This window comes from Garra rufa, chromosome 18, assembly GCF_049309525.1.
Source record: "Garra rufa chromosome 18, GarRuf1.0, whole genome shotgun sequence".
NCBI classification, from domain to species: domain Eukaryota; kingdom Metazoa; phylum Chordata; class Actinopteri; order Cypriniformes; family Cyprinidae; genus Garra; species Garra rufa.
The window spans coordinates 37,367,202-37,387,626 of NC_133378.1; the positions used below are offsets into that span (position 1 = coordinate 37,367,202).

The 20,425-nt window shown below is 35.6% G+C and overlaps 1 protein-coding gene across 1 annotated transcript in view; it reads left to right on the plus strand.

Moving 5' to 3' along the window:
- The window catches only part of LOC141290648 (uncharacterized), a 74,392-nt gene that overhangs the window by 43,712 nt on the left and 10,255 nt on the right, over positions 1–20,425 (plus strand). Inside the window, exon 6 of the mRNA XM_073822753.1 lies at positions 10,092–10,265. Coding sequence (XP_073678854.1) covers positions 10,092–10,265 — 174 coding nt within the window. The remainder of the gene's footprint in view (positions 1–10,091; positions 10,266–20,425) is intronic.

Here is a 20,425-nt window from a genome sequence, read left to right on the forward strand (position 1 = left end):
TATTGTTCTGACAGCATTGTTCCAGAGCTAACAGAGGATTCTGATCCAGTAATGTCCTACTTGGCACATTTTATGATCTATTTCAGACATTTTTCTGTGATAGTCACCTTTTTACATTCAGGCGCTGCTATAACACAATGTGACAATGCAGCTGAGAAGTCGAGAGCTTCATGATATCTATTGTGAACAGATATGGAATATGAGGTAGGAATAACATCATTTTCCCATCACAGGTGACTCACTGATTATTTTTGTCAGTCAGAAGTCACATTCATCTATGGACGCCTTTGGTGAAGCACTGCATACTGGGATCTAGATTTAGAAGATATTAATTGTAAGTTCACTGCAATGAACCTAGAACTCTTACTTTAAGTTATGCATAATAATATAAATGAATAAATATCTACATGTACTGTTTAATATTTTTAACAACGTTCCATTGATATGAGTAAAATCAAAAGGGAACAAACTAGAATAAATAAGCCTTTTCATTTCAAAGTTATACAGAATACAAGAGCACACAATTTTCCTCCCACATACCTTTTTTCACACAGAAGTCTAATTCTGTGAAATATGACCTATTGCCATTTTTCTTACATTTCTGCTGTGCTAACCATGTTCTTCTGCTACTGCTTTTGCTTAGTTATGAATAATAGCCAGAGACGACTTTTCCATTAGATAGACAAAAGGGAAAATGTTAAGCGCCTCAAGAAAGAGAAAAAGAAAATGTAACAAGAATATGAGGGTGTAAGTATAAGTGTTATTTGATTTGTTTACATAATTTACAAAACAATATGTGCAGAAATGTGACACTCAAACTGCAAAGATCTGACTGAAATCTGAGACGTTGTTAAACAGGAGATACGATTTTTAAATAAAACGATTAAGTTGTGAAATCTAAACTTGAATGTGTAAAGCACAAAACACAGTATGTTGTGAACTGTATTGCTCTTTCAAGTACTTACAAACAAAGCGAAATTAACAGCTGAAGCTCTTCGAGTGACAAGTATTGTGTTCCTGAACGACGAACAACGAATGTTTTGAACGAATCGGTTCACTGAATCTGATTCAGTAACTCGCTCATATGTGAATCAGTATTTCGAACGAACCGAATGAATGAATCAATTATTCACTTATAAAGTAATTTCTCGCCACCTATTGGCGATGGAGCATATTGCCAATAAATTGTCCTTTTGAACTGATTTTGTAGTTTTGAACTCTAAAAGTAGTGTTTTCACAATAAAATGTGCTCATCTCAAAGGATCAGGAAAAAAAAATGTTTAAAGTACAGTGTTTTTGCAATAAAATACACTCTCATCTCAAAAGGATCAAGAAAAATTGTTTAAAAGTAGAGTGTTTTTGCAATAAAAGGTACTCTCATCTCAAAGGATCAAGAAAAAAATATTTCTCCTGATATGATGCCTTTAAGAAGAGGATGTGTAAAAGATGCCATCTGCTTTGTTCTACCACTAATAAACCACTCTGCATCGACATCTCCCTCGGCTATTGCCCTTTGCTCATCTGCATCAGAATTAGTTATCTGAGAAACCCCTGATCTGACAGAACACGCAATAAAACATGCAGTGAAACGCCCACAGCAGAGACAAAATGCCTGATCTCTCAGAGACGATTCACACCGCTGTTCCAGTGGAGAATTGGAAATGATGATGGACAGACAGAAAACACGAGCCTCTCGCTTTTAGATCTCACATACTGATGCGTCTCTCCCAAATGCAAAGATTATGACAGACAAAGATGAGAATTCACCCTAGCAGCACTTTTACTCTTCTCCTCGTGGTAGTTTGCGTGTCTCGGAGGAGGTGATTTGATGGATGGTGCTTCATCCACATAGACCACGATTCCTTGTTCTCAGCAGCTTTTGTTAAGTCAATAAGTCATCGAAAGGCAGAAAACAGCATAAAAAATGTGTAGTGATAGAAAATGATGAGAAAAAAATGGACTTGATGGCGAAGGGTTTTTAGTAACTGATAAATTCACACATTCGCAATAAAAGCTCACTGCTAATCTGTCTGTCTATCTATGAAATTTCATTTCTATTCATCCATCTATCTATCGTGTAGGCCAGGGATGCCCAAACTCAGTCCTGGGGGGCCAGTGTCCTGCAGAGTTTAGCTCCAACCCCAAGTAGACACACCTGAACCAGCTAATCAAGCTTTCATTAGGCATATTAGTTTGGGCACCCCTGATGTAGGCCTATCTATGAAATTTCATTTATTCATCTATCCTTCCAATCCAGTTTTAAATCTAGATATCATTTATCTATGAATCCATCTATCATCCATTTTTAGATTTAGATATCTATCATCCATCAATTTTAGATCTAGATATCATCCATCCATGCATGCATCCATCCATCCATTAAATTTTAGATCTTAGATATCCATTCATCCATCCATCCATCCAATTTTAGATCCAGATAGACATTCATTCATCCATCTAATTCTAGATCTAGATATCATCCATCCATGTATGCATCCATCTATCCATTAAATTTTAGTTCTAGATATCCATTCATCCATCCATCCAGTTTTAGATCTAGATATCCATTCATCCAATCATCCATCTAATTTTAGATCCAGATATACATCCATTCATCCATCCAATTTTAGATCTAGATATCCATCCATTCATGCATCCATTCATCAAATTTTATATCCAGATATCCATTCATCCATCTAATTTTAGATCCAGATATACATCCATCCATCCATCAAATTTTAGATCTAGATATCCATCCATTCATGCATCCATTCATCAAATTTTATATCCAGATATCCATTCATCCATCTAATTTTAGATCCAGATATACATCCATCCATCCATCAAATTTTAGATCTACAGTAGATATGCATCCATCCATCTTTTAAATTTTAGTTCCAGATATCCATTCATTCATCCATCCATTTAATTTTAGATCTAAATATCCATCTTTAGATCTATCATCCATCCATCAAATTTTACATCTAGATATGCATCCATCCATCAATCCATTAAATTTTAGTTCTAGATAGCCATCCATCCATTCAATTTTAGATCTAAATATCCATCTTTAGATCTATCGTCCATCCATCAAATTTTAGATGTAGATATGCATCCATTCTTCCATCCATCCATCCATCCATTACATTTTAGTTTTAGATATCCATCCATCCATCATCCATCCATCCAATTTTAGATTGAAATATCCATCTTTAGATCTATCATCCATCCATCAGATTTTAGATCTAGATATTATCCATCCATCAATCGAATTTCAGATCTAGATCTATCCATCATTAATCAGATTTTAGATCTAGATATTAATCCTTCCATTGATCCATCCATCAAATTTTAGATCGAAATATCCATCTTTAGATCTATCATCCATCCATCAGATTTTAGATCTAAATATTATCCATCCATCAATCCAATTTCAGATCTAGATATTCATCATTAATCAAATTTTAGATATAGATATTAATCCTTCCACTGATCCATCCATCAAATTTTAGATCTAAATATCATCCATCCATCCAATTTTAAATCTAGATATCCATCCATCAGATTTTAGATCTAAATAATATCCATCCATCAATCCAATTTCAGATCTAGATATCCATCATTAATCAAATTTTAGATCTAGATATTAATCCTTCCATTGATCCATCCATCAAAATTTTAGATCTAAATATCTTCCATCCATCCATCAAATTTTAGATCTAAATATCCATCTTTAGATCTATCATCCATCCATCAAATTTTAGATGTAGATATGCATCCATTCTTCCATCCATCCATCCATCCATCCATCCATCCATTACATTTTAGTTTTAGATATCCATCCATCCATCCATCCATCCAATTTTAGATTGAAATATCCATCTTTAGATCTATCATCCATCCATCAGATTTTAGATCTAGATATTATCCATCCATCAATGCAATTTCAGATCTAGATATCCATCATTCATCAAATTTTAGATCTAGATATTAATCCTTCCACTGATCCATCCATCAAATTTTAGATCTAAATATCATCCATCCATCCAATTTTAAATCTAGATATCCATCCATCAAATTTTAGATCTAGACATCAATCCTTCCACTGATCCATTGATCAATTTTTAGATCTAAATATTATCCATCCATCAATCCAATTTCAGATCTAGATATCCATCATTCAACAAATTTTAGATCTAGATATTAATCCTTCCATTGATCCATCCATCAAAATTTTAGATCTAAATATCTTCCATCCATCCATCAAATTTTAGATCTAGATATCAATCCATCCATCAAATTTTAGATCTAGATCAATCCTTCCATTGATCCATCCATCAAATATTTTAGATCTAAATATCATCCATCCATCCATCCATCCATCAAATTTTAGATCTAGATATTCATCCATCCATCATCTATGTCTTTCAGAACAACATACAGCATATTGAAGTACAATTTAATTTCCCATGTGTTGATTTTTTTGCTTTATATCCGTCTGTAGCACAAAGTTTTCTTTGTGGAGGAAGAGTAAGAGATATGATATGAGCAATAACAATAGTGATGCTTACCAAAGCAAACAGTTTTAATTAATAAAAGCAGTATGCAAACAAATGCAGTAAGTGCACAAGCTAACCCAGCTAGTGCCATTTGTAAATCTCTATCTAGATTTTTTCCCCCTTTAGTTCAGTATTTTAGGTTTTTATTCAGAGGGAGCACTGCTGTTACCTGGCCTGACTGCTGTATAAATTAGATCTGAGTGCCTGTGGTGACAATAAACAGCAAACAGTTGAATCCGTCCTCTGTCACAGTGCTACATACTATCCCTCTGTCCTCAGGCAATTCCAAGGCCAGCTTATGGTCTGCCATATATAGCTTTTGATTATCGGATGAGACGCAGGAGTCATTTATCATAAAGGGAGCAGACAAAGCATGTTTGCTCAGGGAGGGAAACCTCAGGGGCGACTGATTCGTCGCTTAGTTTTCTATGTACCGCACAAGTCAATGACTCCGCTGACTCTGCTGTCCTTGTATCTCAAAGGTTTGATCGGCCTGTTTTTTGAAAGGTTTCCCTGGAAACAGGAGAAATCTCCAAGAAAACTGTTCAAGGATTTACTATCACAGCTGAATGAAATACTTACAAATGTACTAGAGGGGAGTATTAGCCAATAATTGGAGCACATGAAATATTTTGCAGCAATAAAAAAGGATAAGCTCTTTGCAAAAACTTATGCAAGTCTCAGCAATACTTGATCACAGGTGTACAATCTGTCTGAGATTTTACTTTTATTATAATATCATGATAATATAGATGTACACTAATGAATCAGAACTGAAACTAAAATAAAAATAAATTTTTTAATGAAAATTTTGTAATAAATTTGTGTCTTGTTTTAAAGCCTGTGGCGAATGAATCCGACAGCCCCGTAATGCATTATTTGCAAAGGACTTTTAGCTGATATTAAAGCTGGACTATCTGCATCAAAGCAATATTTATAGTGAAGAAGCTAGCCTGAAATCATTCCCTGAAAACCTGAGCATATATTCTCTTTTTAATTGCCTTACAAGTGTTTTTATTTTTCAGTGTTTTTAAAGCAGTGGGTGGGAATCTCATATGATTTGAATATAGAACAGGCTGTCTCTTGGCTGTCTCCAGACAAGCAAATCTAATCTTTCATGATCCAGCACTGTCTATTATTATTAGTTTTGCTATGAAAAAGAAAACTAATTTGAAAATCAGAGGAAGATAATTAAATGCCAAACAAGTACATCCCCCGAAGACTCCTACATCAGTCTTGATGTTCTAGATGACTCTGAAACGACAGTGAATGAATTTAGATGCGTTACCTGAATACATTAGACAAGGGTAAAGCTGGTAACTGTATCAATAACAGAAGCCTTTAACTTTTGAACTTGACCAGTCTGAGAGAAACAAATGCATTGGAAAAATTTAATCAGTTAAATTCAAGTTGTCTTAAGATGTGTGAAGTTTAATGCATGGAATCAGTCGAATTTTGTTTGTGTTGCTTTGTAGCATTTCACAGAGACAGAAATGTCATTATATTCTGTTAAAATTGTGTTTTAACATTGTATTATCAGACAAGCATTTGTTTTTTGTTTTTCAAATGCAAGTCTATGAAAATTAATTCCAAGACATTGTTGCTGGGTCACTTATAGTGAAAAAAACTATATAAACTGTGTTTTTTTTTTTTTTTTTCCCCTTTAAAAAAAAAAAAAAAAAAATCTTTAATTAATATGCAAAAATTGTTCTACTTCATAATCTCCCTCTAACACTTGTACAAAGCTCCCCAAAAAGAAATAAAAAGATGAGCCTTTAAATTTCTTAAAGGTGTTGAAACGTTCAAACACCTATTGGAGAGCCCAGAAAGAGGTTTAAACTAAAACATAATCACAATTTTTCTTTTTTTTCACCCTGAAATAGAGAGAAAGATTAAGTTCACAACCAGCTACTACTGTGGCCTGGCCGTCTTTTGGCAAGCCATCCCAGACTGGCCTAAAACTCAAGCTTTTATGGCAGTTTTCACAAATTAGTGTTTTCACAATGTGTCATCAATTGGCCATATTGGCAGCACTGAACATGCCACTGAACTGAACTGAACTCACTGATTTGACTGAAAATGGTCAATTATTGTCATGTTTTGGGCTGTAATCGGCCTGACTGGGGGAAACATTTAGAGTACTATAGACAAATCAACAGGAGTGCAAAATAAAAACAGTTTGAAGAACTGGTCGGCCAAACCGAACCAGGATTGAATTTCCAGAGCAAGATTCTTGACAACATTCAACATGTTTGTTCTTATCATTTCTGGTGAGGTAGGTCAAATATTAGGGTAATATCAATTAATACTGCTTGTCTTTATCACCTATTAACTTTAGTTTGTCAAAATATTGTGCCCTTTCCTGCTTACTAAATCCACACATTTATGGTTTAGACAGCATAAATTAGCAGAACAATGTATTCAGTAGTACATTAACTGTGTAATCCATGCTGTTGTTTACATCTGAGTATCTTTAATACAGCCACGTATCCAGCTAGCTAACCAAACCATGATGTAAGTGCAAACCCTCTATTAGATGAGATCATTTGAACAAATAATGAATGACCCACTTTTTCAGATTCCAAATAAACTCTGATGTGATCTGAATGAAATGCAAAACGCATATAAAATGAACACATTTAGTCCAGCACACAGTACTGTTTTTTGGATACTCACTCAAGTATTGAGCGTTTTCATAAATTGTCATCAATTGGACATATTGGAAGCACTGAATTTAAACAATGCCACTAAACTAGTGACTAGTAAATGAAACACATTTTTGCCGATTATTACTGCTGAAGATGATTAATTATTTTCATGTTTTGGCCTGTACTAATTGGTCAGACCGGGAAAAACATTTTTAAGTAATATAGACTGACAAAAGTTATAGCAAATCAAGGAGAAGAGTGCAAAAACTGAGGGACAAAAGGTGTTTGTGGTTGGCCAAACTACACCAGGATTTCCAGGATTGTCCATCTTGACAACATTCGCTTGTTCTTATCATTTCCAGTCATGTAGGTGAAATATTAGGCTATATTCAATTAATACTGCTTGGATGTATCTTTATCACCTATTAGCTTTAGTTTGTCAAAATATTGTGCCCTTTTCTGCTTAGTAAGTCCTTCTCTATATGATTATAGCAGTTTCCACGTGGTTTTTCCATGGTTTAGACAGCATAAATAAGCAGAACAATGTATTCAGTAGTACATTAACCATGCAACAAATGCTGTTGTTTACATCTGAGTATCTCCAATATGGATATAAGGGTAACTGACCAAAGCGTGAAATAAATACAAACCCTCTATTAGGTGTGCATCAAACAAGTAGACAGAGACCCACCTTTTCCACTTCCAAATGAACTCTGATGGAGTTTGACTGAAATATAAATGCAAAACACGGCAAAGCCATCTAAACAAAACAAAACAGGATGTTATGATGAAACATACCTGGTTCTTCCTGTCACAGAAGGTGTGTCGCTCATTAAAGTTTCGGTTCAGATGTTGAATCACCATCTCCTTGCAGCAGATCTTCATTAGTGTGTTTTATAAACTCTTTTTAACTGGTAAAAATACCACACATATAAAACGAACACAATTAGTCCAGCACACAGTACTGCTTTTTTTTTTTTTGGATATTTGGTAAGTATACATCATTAAAGCTGTCTAATCAGTTTCATATCTTTAGGTTTGGTCTAAATAAAAGACTAAATGCAGGCCTATCTTCTTTTTTTATCTCAATTTGGACCAGTGTGAACAAACCCTTAAATTTCATTTTCAGCCCCAGTGCAGCCGCCAATAATCAGAACTCTTTAAATTTCATTGGTGTAGAGGAAAGAGGCAGAGCCTAGAGCAAACAAGCAGGAAGAGAGTGATCACATGACTTATTATATGATACACCCCCAAGGGTGAACTTTTCCCACTTTTTCTCCAACCTAAACAGACAAATAATTAAAAAAAAAACTGTGTAGGCTTAGAAAATTAATTTAATCAGATCATTCGAATTCATTGAAAATATACAAAGACAAGATTCTAATGCAGATTTATTTAAAGGAGAAGTTCACTTCCAGAACAAAAATGTACAGATAATTTACTCACCCCATGCCATCCAAGATGTTCATGGCTTTCTTTCTTTAGTTGTAAAGAACTTATATTTTTTGAGGAAAACATTTCAGGATTTCTCTATATAGTGGACTTCTATGCAGTTTAAAATGCAGCTTCAATGGGCTCTAAATGATCCCAGCCGATGAAGAAGTGTCTTATCTAGCGAAACAAACATTATTTTCTAAAAAATAAATAAGTTAATTACAATTTATACACTTTTTAACCTCAAATGCTTGTGTATTACGATTCAAGACAGATAGGGTATGTTAAAAAAACACCCATCTCATTTTCTTCTCCATCTTCATAATATTACAACGCTGTTTTACCTTTTTTTGTAAAGATGGTTTGATCTTCTTTGCATGTTTACTTTGTAAATACTGGGTCAGTTCTTCTGCAGCATGATTTTGAAGTTGGAGGAGAAAATGAGATGGGAGTTTTTTGACATACCCTAACTGTCTTGAACCGGAATACACAGATCACGCAGAGCTAGACAAGACGAGCCCTTGAGGTTAAAAAATATATAAATTGTAATTTTTTTTTTTTTAGAAAAAAACCTGCTATTTTCCCACTTTTATTTCAGAACAAATCTTTAAATTTAATGGAACAATACTCATAACACAAGCAGAACAAAAATATAAAAAGCTACTAACAAGTCAAAACAAGTTCATTTAAAATGTTGTACTTATCATTCCAGTATCCACGTAAAACAAGATCGTTCAGAACAAAATGAATACATTTTAACTTGCAACGTAGCAAAGCCCCTTTTCTCTACAAAAAAGTGCTTCCAAACAGATTTTTGCAACATTTGAAGTATGGATTTAGAATTTATGCGCTAAAGTTAAACGGAAAAAGATTATGACGACACATGAGAAATTTTATCGATAATGCATTTCCATCAGCTATATCTGTAGAAATTCCAAAGCGCTAAATTGTTTTGTGTTTTTTTTCCCCACAAACAAAATCTTTGGATGGAAACCTGGCTACTGGCAATACTCCACTAGTATTCACTGCAAGGCAGGGCCCCAAAATTATCCTGTTTAGGGCCCCCAGATGTACAGGGCCGGCCCTGGGATTTAGTAACGTCTCTAAACGTTTCACTGAGTCTGATTTAAATCGCCATTCTGCGAACAAGTGTGATTGATTTATGACATCTGACTCGCTAAAAAGCTCATAAGAGTCATTTGTTCGAGATTCGGACGAGTCACGCTGTGTTCGTTGTTCTGAGCAGGAATCTGGACCCATATAGACACATACAGTTTTTTGTAAAGAGTTTTGTAAATTAGATTTTAAATTATTACAGCCATTTTCGTTTTAGTCACAGTCTGGAGCCACATCTAACACATGCTGTCAGTACAAAATCCTGCAGTTTTCGACCTTTTAAACGCGTAAAATTAGATAATAACTGTAATCACTAATAACAGTTTGTTCTCAGGTTTATTGGACGTCCTGGAGAAATTCAGGAAAGAAACCATCGGAATGAAACAGTTCCCTCTGTGTTTCAGCTGGATGTACTTGGAAATCAGCCCTCGAGAGCTCTGTGGGAGGACGCTGTTGACATTTAATACTCTCCGAGTTCCCTTTCTAACCTCAGAACCGACCGTCAAAAGTGAGGAGGGCAGTCTGACCTCAAAATATTACACAATCCGTTCAACATGAGCTGTCATGAATATGAGTCAAGAGTTTTCCATAAAGGTTGGCATAGATGATTGGCACCCATGTTTTTTTTTATTATTATGTGCTCAAGTTTAAGCGAATAGATGGAACATGTCAAGGTAAGATGTGATGCTCAAAATGATTGTAACGGAACAGACACGGTTTATGAGTGTCACAAACGGGACGACCAAGAGTGAGGATCCAAATGCAAGGCTTTATTAAGCAGATCGTAGTCAGACAGACAGGGTCGAAAACACCAGCAAACATGAACAGTGAAGACAATCCAATAGCGTAATCCAATAAACAAGCGTAGGTCAAAATCCAGGTGGGCAGTCCAAATGAAACAATGAAATGAAAACAAGAAACTAGAAAACTAAGACTAAGACTGGGAAAACAAAAACAGAACTATGATTAGGGAACAACAAGGAGACTAGGAAACCTGGGAGCAATGGAAAACGCTTGGTAGAGTCCGCTGGAGCAAAACAATACTTCGCGATGTGTGTGTGTGATGAGCTGGCTTTTATGTCTGATAAACAGGAAGTAACCATAGAGGCAGCAGAGGGAGCAGCAACAGTCAGTGGGGGTAAGGGCTCCCTCTGCTGGCCTGGCGTGACAATGAGCTCCGCTTTCAGGTGTTCGATGGAAGACAAAATGACTCTGGACAGAAATGCTTCTTATTTTTCAGACTACTGTCAGTCACAGCACTGAACGCTTTGATACTCTGACAATGGGGGTTGTAATATGAGTCCTACATTCGTTGGTGCAAAGTCGAATAAAGCAATATGAGATTCATGATGTAACATGCAGGACATTCAGTAAATCAAAAAATTTACAAAGAAATGTCTGTTTAACCTTGATATAGAGCACTGGAACAATGTTATCATTATGAACCAAAACTAGTTCAAATCTTGCAGTGGGAAAAAAGTTAAATAACTAAGGTAAAAACTGATTTTCTTTTTCTTTTTTAAAGGAGAAGTTCACTTCTAAAACAAAAATGTACAGATAATTTACTTACCCCCTTGTCATCCAAGATGTTCCTGTCTTTCTTTCTTGAGTCATAAAGAAATTATGTTGTTTTTTTTGTTTTTTTTTTGTGGAAAAACATTTTAGTATTTTTCTCTATATAGTTCTATAGAGTTCTATGGTGCCCGCGAGTTTGAACTTCCAAAATGCAGTTTAAATGTAGCTTTAAGAGGCTCTAAAGGATCACAGCTAAGGAAGAAGGGTCTTACTGTATATAGCGTATAATCTGTTTTTCAATATGTTTGGCTGACTGTATTTTATTATGACAATGAAGCTGCGTTGTCAAGTTAGTAATGCTTAACTGCATGCAGGAGGCGCCAACACGATCACTTGATCCCCCCCATATATATTTATTTTATATATAGCTGTATAATGTTTTCCTCCATTCGCAGAAGCGCTGCAGGTGTGTGACCATGTGTATCCTCACACTCTGTTGTTTATGCTGCTTTTTGCGTGTATAAAATTAATCCATGGAAAACAAATTTAGGTATTTTTAATGGGTCACAGCCCCGTATTAATTCAAATTTAATTTAATTGTAATTTAACAATCTTGTAAGTTAACGGTTAAACATGTCTTACCGACCGTCGGTTGTCAGGAGAAATAAAATAACTGAAATAAACATTCCCATTTCTAAATAAAAGTTTATCAGAAAAATGATAATAATACAACTGCTTCTGTTTATGATTATTGTTGATGATCAAGCAAATAGTCTATAACAAAGTACAAAAAATAAAAATAAAAAACTCAAGACACTTGTTAATAAAAATTAGCTAACATACAATTTAATATTAGGTTTTGTTTCAAATGGATAAAGAACAGGCTACTAGCCTATATATTTTACGCAATATAGATGAAATGATGAATGGAAACAGCTCAAGGGCAGTTTTTTTTTTTTTTTGCGATACACCAAAACTTATGCGACAGTTCGTTTTTTTACACATATTCTCTTTGTCGACAACAAAACAGTGCAAAAACTGGATGGAAACTTGGCTAGTGACAGCCATGCGCTTTGCAACATAATGACTCAGACCACTAGTGGGGGCCCCCTAGTGGCGGCGGGGCCCTAAGCAGCCGCTTAGTTCGCCTATAGGGAGGGCCGGCACTGCTAAATCCACAAGTGACTCACTGAAAAGCGAGTCATTTCTTTGAAATGATCCAGAACAACAAACACAGCCAACCCGTCATGTCCGATTCTCGAACAAATGAATTCTAGTGAGTCGGTTATCATGAAACAATCACACTCGTTTGCGGAATGGCGATTTGAATCGTTCAGAGACGTTTCTAAACCACAAGTGACTCACTGAAATGCAAGTCATTTCTCTGAAATGTTCCAGAACAACGAACACAGCGACATAATCGATTTTTCGAACAAATGACTCTTATGGACCAATTCTTTTTAGTGAGTCAGTTATCATAAAACAATCACACTTGTTCGCGGTTTGGCCTTTTAAATCAGACTCAGTCAGTGAATCGTTCAGAGATGTTACTACATTCGAATCCAGTGGCGATTTCTTTAAGACTGCAAGGGAAGCTCAGCTTCCCCTATAATGTCACAAAATTAATGGTCAAATTACGTACTATTGTATTAACATTTTATTGACTAAAAATGCGTTAGAAAACGTTCATCTCAAAGACGAATTCGTTCAGAATCAGTTACTGTAGATATAGCAGGTCGGCTGACTTGATTTTCTTCTCATACATTCCCGTAGCGTCACAGTGCATTTCCCCATTGAAGCCCAGCGTCCATTGACTTCAATGGGGCTGCTTTGAACGTTTTTTTTCAGTGCTTTGAAACTAGACGGTCATTGGATAAACGCTGCGATTATGTCCCGCCCACGGACGCTCAGCGTCTCTGGGGGTGAATGAGGAGTGGGCTGGCCTGGACGCTGAGCTTCTGCGTGATGATTGGAGGGTCTGTTGAAAGATTGCATCTCCTTTTGACTGACAGCGATTTTGTCCTATAAGGAATCGCTGAAGCTATTCGTTCGCGCTCTCTGCGGCCGCTCAGTCCCATCGTGGATTTCTCAAGTTCAGTCGAAATAAAAACTGCTGCAACCTATTTCTTTATATTTGCTTGGCGAAATTGCTTGATTTTCATCATACATTTCACACAATTATACACCACATTCCTTGTTTCACTTTTACAGAGTTTAATATTTTTTTTAGATCATTCATTCATATGAAACTGCACACGAAAAGTCACTGGAAAAGACGCCTAGTTGGTACGACAGGGTCACAGACCATTTTCTTGAAAAGGAACGTAGGGCAGAATTTACTTTTAAATAAATAGACAATTTTATGATGTAGACCGAAAATGAGCTTCCCCTATTTGACAGACCAGTAGCCGCCACTGTTCGAATCAGACTTTGTTGTTCAAGAACAACAAACAGCACGACCCGTCATGTCCGATTCTCAAACAAATGACTTATGAACTAATTCTTTTTAGTGAGTCAATTATCATGAAACAATCACACTTGTTCGCGGAATGGCGGTTTGAATCAGACTCAGTCAATGAATCATTCAGAGACATTACTAAATCCACAAGTGACTCACTAAATGCAAGTCATTTCTTGGAAATGTTCCAATTGAAATGGAAATTTTAATGGTAATACTTCAGGTTTGTGAGACTTCAGTGTGCTTACCGGTTGTTCTTATGACGTTTTTCTGAATAGCAAGGTAAACACAACATTAGATTTTTTTCATTGGTATTTTTATGCCACGAATAAATGATTCATTTTCACATTCATTCAAGTCTGGAGCCCTGGGCTCCACTGATATGAGAGTCATTTCTCGGAAGTGTTCCAGAACAATGAACACAGCGTGATCGGTCATGTCCGATTCTCGAACAAATGACTCTTATGAAATAATTGTTTTTAGTGAGTCAGTTATCAAGAAACAATCGCAATCGTTCGCAGAATGGTGGTTTGAATCAGACTCAGTCAGTGAATCGTTCAGAGAGGTTACTAAATCCACAAGTGACTCACTGAAATGCCTTTGAAATGGAAATTTTAATGCTAATAATTTAGGTTTGTGAGATTTTTGTGCACTTACAGTGCTTACCAGTTGTTCTTGTGACATGTTCACAGAATAGCAAGCTAAACGCAACATTTGATTTTTTTTCAGTGGTATTTTTATGCCACAAATAAATGATTAATTTTTACATTCATTCAAGTCTGGAGCCCTGGGCCAAGTTTCTTTTCTCGAAGTGTTTGGATTTGCTTGTCTTGAGACTGGGGAATTATTGTGCTGTATTAGCCAAATGAACTTTCACTGAATCAACAAAAGTCTCTCTATTTGAAGGTGCTAAAGGTTGTTAGAAATAGTGAGATATTTCCAGTTTCTTGTGTTTACTCTTGGGCAGGAAACGTCTGAGCCAAACTGTTTTAATTTAGTCCAATTCCTCATCATCTGGAATTTAAACAAACACATTTCTGATTACGAGCCAACTGGTAAATTCTGATCTTATTCTCATTCTTACAGATTAGAGCTATAGGCTATGGGAAAATTTTTTTTGTCCAAAATATATTTTAAATATATGCTAAATAGTGAAGCTAAATGAAATTTATTTTTGAAACAGAATTTCAATTTTCATATTTTATTTCAAAGGGACAAAATACATTTACAGTCTTACAGTAGCCGACATTAAGTTTAAATGCAAATGTGCATAGGCCACTAGAGATCAAAGATATAGATTTCTAATAATTTATTAATGTTTCATTTTTAGAAATGTAATGATATCAAATTCTCATGATACGATGATATCACAATATGAAGTCCACGATATGATAACTGCGATATTTAAAAAAAAAAAAAAAAATACAAATACAAATGAAGACTTGGAAATATTTTTTTCTTTTTTTTTTTTACATTTTAAAGTTAAATCATAAAAAAAAGAGCCAGTGAATTGACTTGTATCTGAACTTTAAAGGGGACTCAACCCTCTTTTTATTTGTGGTCTAAATTACATTTACACTAGTGTTTTAGGAAGCCAAACTAATAATAATAATAATAATAATAATAATAATAATAATAACAATAACAATAATAACAATTTTAAGTTACCCATTTAAATCTCCAGCTATCAGCAATTCATACAGCGCTTTTATTATGACGGAAACAGCAGTAGAGCTTTTATTTTGACAGAAAACTAAAATGTGTCTGCTGCAAATAAAGCATAAGTGGCATTCCCAAATGGACACTAAACTCACAGCACTTGCAATAAATGAGTTCACTGCATTAACTGTGAACTGAGCTGTTTTGAGGCGCGGAAAACAGCGGCTCACAAGCTGATCGCCTGAATGAAGTGCGCGCTTCACCAAAACACAACTTTAAAGACCTTTTATGTTAAAATAAGAAGTTTAAATATTAAAAAACTACACTTTTTGCCCAGAAGACCTATCACTTCATATTGTCATGTGACCACAACAATATCGTGATATTGATAATACTGTGACATCTCTATTAATTTTACATATAAACATAATGAAGCTGTTCTTCAAATGCGATGTTGAATTGGGCTAAATATTTTTTAATGCTTTAAAAATATATATTTTTAAAATATATATTTTTTTAAAAATACTCAAAATGGCCAAAAATATGTTGGTGGAAAATATATTTTGGCCTCTGTATATTTTAAAAATGTATGATAAAATATATTTGAAAATATACCTCTTGCAAGTTAAAAAGAGAACATTTAGGAGGACAAATCAAACAGATTTTGAGTGCGCTGGATGTATCTGCATTTCTTTCTTCCAAGAAAACATCCCAATCGCTCCTTTCTGAACTAAGTGAATGAGGACAGCTTTAAAAGTTTAATAAAAGCATGATTAATATTATTCCAAGAATTCACAAACCAAATGGTAAACAGACTGCAATAGTTAGGGAAAAAAGTTCAATTAAGCACAAGCTCCAGCAAATTCACATTAAGCTTAATTATCATGCATAATAATATGGCATTACATTTGTTTAATACAATTATACGCCGTCTCCAAACACATACCTATACGCATCTTTGTGCAATCTGGACACGGTGTCATGTAATTGGCTGTTTGCACAATGCAAGACTCACAGCATGAATAGTGAATCTTGATAATTCCTGACTAATTGCACCAGCTGTGAATAATTTCTTTCATGACAATAATTACCAAGGACCCTCTCATTTCCTCAGACGCACTGAGCAGGACCGGTGCCCAAAACTCTTTAGCTGGGCCTCTGTTTGTATTCAATGGCACTTCGCCCTGATGCCTTTGACACTCACTGATATATATTCTGTCAATTATGCTTAGAAGCAGCTCAAAGAGGACATACAAATGAATTTATGGATTGGGGAAGCCATGCGTGGACAGGCAGACGGACGGACAGACGGACAAATCAATACCGTGAGTCTTAAAATTCATCCAAACGCACAACATTATGCAGCTTCTTCTCATTTCCCGAGGTATTTTTTCTACTTTTGCCTTTCCTGTTTCTTTCAATCCAACTGTTTTTTAAATAGCTTTCGCTGATGGTTGCTTTAATAACTCCTGTGTTTAATATTAAATGAGGAGAGGCCAGTAAACAGGGACTTTGCAAGCATCCCACAGTGAAATCCATCCTACCTGCTAAGGTTTCTTGGCGGGCCATTGTGTTCATCCTCCACAACAACATATTTATCATTCTCGAACCATGAGGGGAAAATGGCCAAATTGACCAATTATTCAGAAACGGAATTGCAGATTCTGCATAATGTCAGTTGGCGAAATGTGCAGAATGGGCCTTTGCTGGACGGAGGCGTCCGTTTAGCCAGTGTGCTTTTGTTGCTCAGGGCTGATTTAATATTTAGAGTAATTGGACTGGTGCTGTTCACCCCGGCGAGGTTCAGCTACTAACTTTTAAAAGCACTTAGATTATAAAGGATTTATTACACTTTCGCCCGGTGGTCAATCGCATACGTCTGAGGTGGTGAACCGGATAACTCACTAAACGCTATTGATTGCGGAGAGCGCCTTTTTCCAGGTCACTATTTTTAATTATTGTTATTTCCTAACAAATAACCACGGCCATCCCGGTGCGGATTCTCCAGTGATTTTCTGCAAGTCTAATTTCCTGTCTTGGCAACGAAATGTGTTTGCTAACAAGTAAATGTGCTAAAACAGTGACTGGAATAATTTTAAAGTCACACATTGAAGTGAAGGTCTTTCTGTAATTAATTACTCACACTCATGTCGTTCCAAACCTTGTGAGACCTTCATTCATTCACCTTCAAGACACAAATTAGGGTATTTTTGATGAAATCTAAGAGCTTTCTGATTCTGCAGAGACAGCAACACAACTACCAAATTCAAGACCCAGAAAGGTAGTAAGGACTTCGATAAAATAGTCCATGTGGTCAGTGGTTCAAACGTGATGTTATGAAGCTACATGAATTATTTTTGTGCACAAAGAGGTAAGGAATAATTGATGATGGGCCGTTGAATTCTTAGAAAATAATGCAAACCCGAGGTGGTGATGCGCCGTTACACCTCAGGTGTGCATTATTTTCGTAGAATTCAATGGACCGAAGTCAATTATTCCGCTTATACTACGGTTACCACACCTCAAGACATTCGTCTGTTTTTTTGCCCTTAAAATGCAATTGTGTGTAGGATTAATTACTTACGCAGCTCATCCAATACATTCGTTACTAATTCCAAAACGTCATTTTAGACCTAGCAACGACATTTGAGCCGTTGATAGCAAACTAATGCAGTTAATAATGAAGTTTACACAGACTGACAGACAAGCAGACAGACGGCAAGAGAGAGGGAGAGAGATATAAAGCTTGTGAATTACCTCTGAGTCTGTGCGTCTCTCCAATTGATCGACAGCAGTGTCTCTACTAATAGTGAAACTTTACATTCATTTTCTTCAAGACCACGCCATTGGTACCTCGTGTGTGAGAACTGTAATGTAGTTTTTATGTTGTTAATCATCAGATCAGCACTAACAACATTAGCGCGTATGCTAACATGTGTGCTAACTGTATGTAAGGAAGAGAGAATGGGAGAAATAGAGTACTGTATGTGCCTTGCGTACATAATAAAATGAAATTTTGTGGCAAAAACATGGAAGTAATCTGTCGTTTTTATCCTATTGTTTACTGTGTTTTAGGGCTGGGCGATATGGCCTAAAAATAAAATCCCCGATTTTTTCACACACAAAAAAACGTTTTACGATTTAAATCGATTTCCCCCCGATTTTTTTTAGCAAGTCATAAAAAACACTATGCTGCAAGTACCCACTGATAATAAAAAATACTACTTTTAAACAATTGTCTGCCAATTGTTTTACATCAAATTGCATGATTTTATTCTTCTCAGAAAGGTTTGTTGCAGAATGGCTAAGAAATGCTCGAATGACAATAGATAAACAACAAAAGGCAACAAATCAGTTTGTGAATAGAAAGTATACTTAAAAGAATAGTTCACCCAAAAATGAAAATTTTATATTTATCTGCTTACCCCCATGGCATCAAAGATGTAGGTAACTTTGTTTCTTCAGTAGAACACAAACGAAGATTTGTTGCAGTCTGTCAGTCATATAATGGCAGTCAATGGGACCCATGGCTTTGTGAGTCAAAAAACATACACAGACAAAACCAAATTAAACCCTGCGACTCGTGACGATACATTGAGGTCTTAAGACAAAAACAAATTGGTCTGTGCAAGAATCTGAACAGTATTTATATCATTTTTTACCTTTGATCCACCGCAATGTTTTTTAGACTCTCAAAGCTGTGGGTCCCATTGACTGCCATTATATGACTGACAGACAGCAACGGTTTGAGTTAAAATCTTCATTTGTGTTCTAGTAAAGAAACAAAGTCACCTACATCTTGGATGCCCTGGGGGTAAGCAGATAAACATCAAATTTTCATTTTTGAACTATCCCTTCAAATAAATAGTTCACCCAAAAATTAAAATTTGCTGAAAATGTACTCACCCTCAGGCCATCCAAGATGTAGATGAGTTTGTTTCTTCATCAGATTTGGAGAAATGTAGAATTGCATCACTTGTTCACCAATGGATCCTCTGCAGTGAATGGGTGCCGTCAGAATCCAAACAGCTGATAAAAACAGATGATAGATTTATTTTTAAAAAAAAACAGCTTTTCTATTCAAAAGACATTTAATTAATGGACTGGAGTGGTGTGGATTATTGTGATGTTTTTATCAGCTGTTTGGACTCTCATTCTGACGGCACCCATTCACTGCAGAGGATCCATTGGTGAGCAAGTTACATTCTCCAAATCTGATGAAGAAACAAATTCATCTACATCTTGAATGGCCTGAAGCTAAGTACATTTGAGCAAATCATAAAAAAGCACTAGTAATGCTGCAAACACCCACTTATAATAATAATAAAAAAAAAACTATTTTTGAAAAATTGTCTGCCAATTGTTTTACATCAAATTGCATGCTTTTGTTTTTCTCAGAAAGGCTTGAATGACAATAGTTAAACAAAAGGCAAAAAATCATTTTGTGGATAGAAAGTGTTCTTAATCTTGCAACCTTGAATCTGAGGTTACAGATGCATAATACTATGTGTACGATACTCTCCGTTCAGTCAAATCTCTGTTCACATACGCAGAATAACACCAGACCTAATCCTCTGAATTCCAAGCATTGGAGTGATTTTTCACATCCTTAACGTTCAGCTGTGAAATCAACAAAGACAAATGTTCATTACAGATGCTTCAATTTAATTGGACAGAAACACATGATGATTTAAAGGCTTTTTTGTTGAAATCAGCGACAATCCAACCATGTGGTCAAACACATTTTGGTGATTAGTAATCAATGACGCAGACCGGATGCCGCTCTTGTTTTCATCATCCAAGTACCTCTTTGTCATCTAATGCAACAGTTATATGATTTCTGCTGTTGTTTAGGCTTTTAACCATTTCAGTCTTCATTTGGTGAATGAGCGGAAAAAAAAGTTTCAGTACTGATGCAAAATATATTCACAAGTCTTTCTGTCGTCACACCAAATACATCAATGCAAAAGTCTTTTTTGCAAAGTCTTTTTTGTTGTTCCAAACGCAATAATTTGAGATTCGCAGATCCATCAATA